Below are 7873 nucleotides of genomic sequence, written 5' to 3'. Positions count from 1 at the left end.
TATGGTTACTTGATGGCTGTAGCTTTGAGTGGCCACTCGCGTGTGTGAATGAGTCATCACAGATCGAACATCAGAGAACTTTCTGATGACTTTGCATAATCTCCACCCTTTTCAACATTCAGGGCACACACTAATCATGTGTGATGTGTGATGTGTGAATTGGCACCTGTGTTGTTGATTCTAATGTGCCGTTTGACAATATTTGCTATTATACCATTTCAGCTTTTACTATCTAGATCAGGGGTCAGCAAACTTTTTCAGCTGGGGGCCGGTCCACTGTCCCTCAGACCTTGTGGGGGGCCGGACTATATTTTGAAAAAAATAAATACAAAATGAACAAATTCCTATGCCCCAGAAATAACCCAGAGATGCATTTTAAATAAAAGCACACATTCTACTCATGTAAAAACACACTGATTCCCGGACCGTCTGCGGGCCGGATTGAGAAGGCAATTGGGCTGGATCCGGCCCCCAGGTCTTCGTTTGCCTAGCCATGATGTAGATGCCACATAGCTTGTATTTCTTATTCCAAGGATACAGCCAAATCAATGGCTGGGCCTGCCTGACATTTCAAGTTACCACACCACATAGCTCTAGGCTCAGATTATATTCCTTGAGTATTTGGGCTTCAGTCAGTTTCACACGGGGTGGGTGGGTATTTTTTCCGGCTAAAAACTTAACAGCATTCTTATCATATTTATATTCTGTTGTGGGGGGAAGGGAGAAGAATGGTGGGAGACCTCATGGCATAGAAGAAATGCATTTAAATTTGAAGGAGGGGTTGTGCTTGGTTGAAAATGGGAAACTATTCCATCGGAAAGGTGGAGGGAGGGGAGAAGAATCCAGCATTGCATTATTGAATAACAAACCTGAGTGATGAGCTCCCTTAACAAATTAAATACTAAAATATTGCATGCCACTAGCCACTTACTGCTTGGAGGCACTGAACGATTGTTCTGATATAAATGGTCTAAAAATTAGCAAGTGTAACAAAACGATAATCAGCAGAAACACGGAATAATATACTGCAGTTGGAGCATAGATAAATGTTCCCTCTTTTGAAGAATCCTGCATGCAAGTGGATGAGCAGAGACTGTTTTGCTATTTTGGGATGCTATTGTTTTATGAATAATGAATATTATTTGAATAATGCTGAACTAAATTGAACAGTATTTGGGTTGAGGTTTTTAAATAGAAACCAGATGGTAACGCATTGAGATACTTTGTGTTATAAAAAGAGGAAAATTATCAGAAAATAGATGACTAAGGGAGGATAGATTGTTCCTTAACCATGGGCTTATTTTATATATGTATTCTGGCATTTTGCTGGATTATAAAGGATGGTTCTTGTTTTAAACGATCAGAAAACGCAAGGGGGGGGGGAAGCCACTGGACACAAACCGGTGTAGAGTTGGCCGTGTTTAAGATCACTAATGGATTTAACAGCTCATAACTCACTGCTGGATTAGGGCAAATATGGTGGCCTCTGACTTGGGGGTGGGGGGCTTCATAATTTTGGGCTACTTACTGAGCAACTATGCTGTCTGCACTCACTGCATTTCCAGCACCGGGTTTTAACATGTTCACATGTTATCCAAAATGCTTATGTAGCCTGCACTTTGTTACAGAATACTACGGTATGACATGCCGTTTCTCAAACCTGCTGCCCAGCCAATGTGTGAACACTTGGTGTGAACACACACACCCTGGTGTGAACACAAACAGAAATGGATGAAGGGAAAGAGCTGTGAAATGTATGGGAGGGGACAAATTCACTGTGCTCTAAGTGGGTAATGTGAACAAGCCCTCTATTTCAAGTATTACCACCTGTAAAATAGGAATATCAATGTACTTACTACTTGCACAGGGGTGGTGGGAAAGCTTTTAACAGCATGCCCATGTACAACCTCCAGTATCCATCAAAGAACTGTGAAAGCGGTTTTGCACACTAAAAACAACAGAATTGTGTGTCCAAAAAGCATAAAGAGCTGAATTGTCTCTATCATTTTAGGTTTGCTTTTAGTTTTTTCTTTTCTTTGCAACGATCATGACCTTTCTGTCTTTCCTGACAGCTATTTCTAGAATTCCATCCATTTTTAAAAATAGTGCCCCACTTGATAGGAAGCTGAGAGCCTGAGGTGTGTATCTGTGAAGGGAGGGAGGGAGGGAAAGAGAGCGATTTGGCATCTTTAAACCCCTCTATGCTGCCAACAAATGTAAAACAAGACACGATTCCTCTAGGGATCCACTGTTTTCCAGCATCTCTTTACAGCTGGTTGGCCCTACCATGAGTATTTTAAATTATCAGATTTAAACTCCACATGCCATCAGCAACCTGAAACTTCCAGGTTTATCTGAGTACTGCAAGCTATTTGTAAAAAGGAGCTTTTTTCAAAAACCAGAATTACACCATGTTGCAACTAGTAATTTTCAGTGAAATGCTTCACATGCTTCGTTGGATGAAAGTTCAGTTGGATTTAGTAGGCTTACTTCCAGGCCCAGTTAATTTTGTTTTTGATTGCAGAGTGCCTCATCAGTTTTACATGGAAACCTTCCTATGTAGAAACTCTGTACAAACCTTCCCAAGAAGAAAACTAATCTATGTGTGATATTATGTCAGTATTTTTAATTGAATGGGAATAGTCAGGCACTGGATGTCTGCATCGGGTCCCTCTAGGAATGGATGGTTTGAGAGGGTGTGGCCTTGTCTGAACATTTAACCTATCTCAGGAGGGTTTTAAGAGGGGTTACCGTTTTGATGTTATGTGGTCTCCATTTATACGCTTTATAAATAAAAAGAGTTACACCTCATTGGCCCCCAACTACACGTCTCTATGTGGCGAGGTTATCTTATCAATATGTGATTTTTACTTCCAGAATGTCCCTTTGCGAAATCTATTTTATTTTGATGTCTGCAAAACATACTGAACCTTCTGTTTCTTTCATTTCAGCTGTAATAATGTGCCCCTTTTAGTCATTGTTGTTGTTTCTTTATTGTTCATCATCATTGTTCTTGAAAACTACACACACACACACACACACACACACACACACTCTTTAAAAAGTATTTGTACTATATAGGATAATTGCATTTGAAATCTGAGGACAGGTTCTAATTGGCTACGTGAATAACTGTAGAGTGATTCTAGCAGTTAATTTTTATCTGGAGGGAGCATAAACATTTTCTTATTATTGGCACATTAGTATCATTCTTAGAAATATTATGACTGCTGTGGAAAATGTGTGCATTAACAGGGAAGAAAACATAAAACTAAAGAACAGCTGGTCCTCTCTTTTCCTTTTTAAAATTTTACTAATAGCTTATCTGCAGCAGCAGTCTCTGCAACTATTAGCATCATAAATATAAAAAGTTAGATAGAAAAGTTTAGAAACCTATCTTAGCGCAAAACTTTTCAATGCTGAAGATAGCTTTTGCCCAGGGATTATCTTTAGTGGGGGCTGGTGGTGGGTGGGGCAAGAATCATCCTCCCCACTCTCTTAGGTACAATACTTCTCATTCACCCTTGCATGTTTACACAGGAATAATTCCCCCCTCTTCCCCTGGTTCTGCAACCTACACTTCCTCTGTTTCTCACAAGCACCCTGGTACCCTGCTTGAGCCCCTGCTTGAATTGCACTTCTTTGCCTAATTTTCAGTGCCAGCTGACGGCCGTTCCCCTCCTCCAGGCTTCTGAATATATTGGGGGTAAGATGGCAGATGGGTCTGCTGATATGTTATTCACTCCCTTTTATTGTTATGTTCTTTTTTCTACTGTTGTGATCTGCCCCAGGAATCACTTGTGAAGAGGGACTGGGACACAAATCCCATTAAACAAAGTTGTTAACATTTCGTCTTTATACTGCGTTCAGTTAGGCTGCAGAACCAAAAGATCAAGTTTACTCTTAAATTTCAATCCCATTGCAAATGATTAAAATTTCACCCCTCCAGTTTCATAAACTAAAGCTGGTAAAGGTAAAGGGACCCCTGACCATTAGGTCCAGTCATGACCGACTCTGGGGTTGCGGCGCTCATCTCGCGTTATTGGCCAAGGGAGCCGGCGTACAGCTTCCAGGTCATGTGGCCAGCATGACAAAGCCGCTTCTGGTGAACCAGAGCAGCACATGGAAACACTGTTTATGTTCCCGCTGTAGCGGTACCTATTTATCTACTTGCACTTTGACGTGCTTTCAAACTGCTAGGTTGGCAGGAGCTGGGACCAAGCAATGGGAGCTCACCCCGTCACAGGGATTCAAACCGCCAACCTTCTGATCAGCAAGCCCTAGGCTCTGTGGTTTAACCCACTAAAGCTGAGAAATGCTCAACTGTACTGATTAAGGTTGTTGTCTTTGTCCTTCTTATAACATAGCCAGACCAGGATGTCAGAACATCGCAAAATATGACTGTTGACCTCAGAGTTCAGATGACTTTATATAGCATGAATTTTTTTTCTCTCCAAATCATTATGTATACCTTTGCGAAAAGCAAGCAAAAAGTGTTTTGGGGGAAGAGACTCAGAGATTGCTAGAGCTCAGAAGAGAAAATTCTTTGCTAGTAGTGGGAGCTGCTTGTGACAGACAACTACCCTCATATTTCTTCCTTATTGCTTAATTTCAGCAATGTCCATTCAGTCATTGCTTCCTACTGATGGAATATGCTGCCCTCAGATGTCTCTCTTGGGGGCTGTTGTGTTGTTTTACTGCTTTCTCATTCCTGTGTTTATCTACCAGCACAACTTGGGACTCTCAATGATTATGTCATTAAAATGACTATATTTCCTTTCTTCAGAGAAGCAGAATGCTTGCACACATCTGGAATTCTGAGATCCACACAAGCAGGAGCTAAACAACGGCAAGGAATGTCCATGAAACATGAACAGGAGGGATATAAATATATATATACCTCACACGGGGCGGGGGCGAGGATAAAAGCACCTTGAGCAAACCATGAGCAAAAATTTGCCGATAGTGCATAAATTTACAACACATGTAAAGCAGAAGCTCCATTACACTCAGGTTAGCCTTTTAGTATCATACTTCCCAAGGGACATTGAATGAAGATAGTGAATAAAGTGCTTTTAAATAATTAAAGGCATCATTCTGTAAAATGATGTAGTCAGTTGGACAAACAGTGGAAAGATGATTCTAGGAAACTTTACATCCCTTGTAGAACAGAGAGAAAACATACATGATATGACCACCAAGGGGTTTAGTTGTTGTTATACATCAGGAAAGTGTACTGATGGACACGTTAGAACAAAACAGAAGTGTGATGCTTTGTTTAATATGGAAAACAAGGAATTATATCTTTTGGTGTTGGCACAGTTGAATGTTTTGGCAATCTCATCCTCAGAGGCCCACCACAATCTCCCCTGGCCCTCTCCCATGTGTTGCTGGCCTAGAAAATACAAGCATATGCTGAATTTCAGATGCTGCAGTACATGCTAAGGATGTGTATATGTTCATGTAATAGCTACTGGTACATGTGGAGTTCTGCACAGAACTCAGTTCAGCCCATGTCTAGAGGCATCATTGCATCTGTTTGCAGTAACATATTAAGGCCAACTTCACACCCTTAGGGGAACAAGTCTTAGATGTTTTAAGAGTTGACCTAAAAGTATAAAAATACAAATGCAAAAAGTGCGTGCCATAGTCCTGATATGCTTACCAGGGAGCTTGGCTACCCAAACGTCGCTGTTGTGTTGATCAACCCTACTTTGGCAAACCCAGGTTTGGGTTTGTGTTGTTTTTCAAATAGCCCCAAAGCCAGCCTTTTTAGAGGTGCAAATGAATGTGTAGATAAAGTTCCCCTATATAAAACAGCTGGCACACATCAGAATATTCTGTATTTTCTGTGTTGCATATAAACCAATTAACAAGCCCAACACTTATGTGTGGAGTCTGTAGCCTGACTTTGTAGTCAAGGTCCAATGGACAACGCAATCTCATTAGATTGTGGATATTTACTGATAACACATAAAATCAGGCGACTTGTTTATCCATTACATTTCTAAGCTGCCTTTCAGCGAAAAAACCAGACTTCCCAAAGGAAAACTCAGTAGCCTTGAGGCAGGGGGAAAGTGGGTTTGTGGTAGCTTTGAAAACGACATTGTGAGCTGTTTCACAAGATGAATGCAGATAAGCAACTTGTGGGGAAGGTGTTCTACTTGATGATGCAACAACATTTGCATTACCACAGACTATGGAAACACCATATACCGTGTTTCTCCTAAAATAAGACAGGCCTTAAAAATAAGCCATGGCACGATCTTTTAAAGGCAAAGAAATATAAGACATCCCCCGAAAATAAGCCGGGGGGGAGCAGGTCTGGATGGCGCCAAGGAAGAGGAAGAGGGAAAGGAAAAGGAAAAGGAAGTTTCCTGTTGGCGCCTGGAAACGGATGTTGCTGCTCCGCCAAATCGCCCAGCAGCGTGTCCCACGTGGAGCCCCGACTGACCAGAAGCCGGCAAGAGTTGCAGCAGGACCCCCCGAGAGCCGACCAGCAGGACCCCGCGAGAGCCGCAGGTCCCGACAGTACAGCGCGCCGAGCCCCGCCCAAGCAGGACCCCACGAGGGCTGACCAGCAGGACCCGGGAGAGCCGGCAACAGTACGCCGTGCTGATCCCCGACCCGGTGAGAGGCGTAGCGCGCGCCGCACGAAGCCCTGACTGAGCGGGAGCCGGCAAGAGGTGCAGCGCTCGCCGAGCCCCGACTCAGCAGGAGCCCGCAACAGCGCGCTACGCCGAAACCCGACCCAGCAGGACCCGGTGAGAGGTGCAGCACACGCCGCACCAAGCCCTGACTAAGCGGGAGCCGGCAAGAGCGCCGCGCCCCTACTGAGCGGGAGCCGAAAAAGGCGCAGCGCTCACCGAGCCGAGCTCCGACCCAGCGGGAGCCAGTGAGAGCCAGCAACAGCCCGCCCTGACTGAGCAGGAGCCGGCAAGCGGTGCAGCGCTCGCAGAGCCGAGCCCCGACCGAGGGGAGCCGGCAGGAGGTGCAGCGATCACAGAGCCGAGCCCCAACCAACGGGAGCCAGCAACAGCCGCAGCGTGCGCAGCGCTGAGCCCCGACGGCAAGAGCCACACGTTGGACAAGTCCTCTGGCATGATCCCCTGCTCCTCTGCAGTGCAAGAGAGTGCAAACAACTGACGGGCATCATCTGCTCTGGCAGGGTCCCCAAAGTCGATCTGCAGGTTCCCCATCGCTTTGATGATAGCCATTATGGACTGAATGGTGTTGCTGTAAACCACTGCTTTGTACTGTTGGCACTCCTCTTCTGAGTATCCATCCTCATGGATAATCTTCATCTGTTTTACGATTGTGCTCTTCCCAGACTCTCCTGCACCGAGGAGCAGCAGCTTCACCTCCCGCGCCGCTTTCTCGCCGTCCTCGCGGAGGTTCTTGTCGATCATCTTGGAGCGCTCAGTTGCAAAACACTACCGGTACGGTACTTTCTTTTCTTGCCTTGCCCACCTTACAATAATAAAAACTAAGACATCTCCTGAAAATAAGCCGTGGTGTGTTTTTTTGGAGGATAAATAAATATAAGACGTGTCTTATTTTAGGAGAAACACGGGTAGTAGAAAATCTTAACACAGAGGAAGTGAGCTGTGTCTGTACAATATTCATCAACACAACTGGCTTCACTGTGATTGCACTGTAAGCAGTCCCCACACTTCTGTTTGCATGTTTGAGTCAGACCACACAAACACACACACACACACACACACACACACACACACACACACACAAAAACACACACAATTTACAAGGGATCAGAAGAATTTACAATTGGCTTGGAATTTTTTAGACGAAACAATGCCTTGGAGAGCAATATTTCATTTTTAAAGCAAGGGCCCCTAAAATGTGGCCCCCA

At 44.2% G+C, this 7873-nt stretch overlaps 1 protein-coding gene across 1 annotated transcript; it reads right to left on the bottom strand.

The window, feature by feature from the left end:
- Nucleotides 1-6830: 6830 nt before the first annotated feature.
- Nucleotides 6831-7415, bottom strand: LOC118083183 (guanine nucleotide-binding protein G(i) subunit alpha-2-like). Its single transcript, XM_035111401.2, has one exon. The coding sequence runs from the start codon at nucleotides 7407-7409 to the stop codon at nucleotides 6831-6833; it is 579 nt and encodes a 192-aa protein (XP_034967292.1). The 5' UTR covers nucleotides 7410-7415.
- Nucleotides 7416-7873: the final 458 nt, after the last annotated feature.

This window comes from Zootoca vivipara, chromosome 1, assembly GCF_963506605.1.
Source record: "Zootoca vivipara chromosome 1, rZooViv1.1, whole genome shotgun sequence".
Classification (NCBI taxonomy): Eukaryota; Metazoa; Chordata; class Lepidosauria; order Squamata; family Lacertidae; genus Zootoca; species Zootoca vivipara.
Note: the sequence above shows the minus strand (reverse complement) of the source record. Positions and strands in the feature narration are given on the sequence as shown.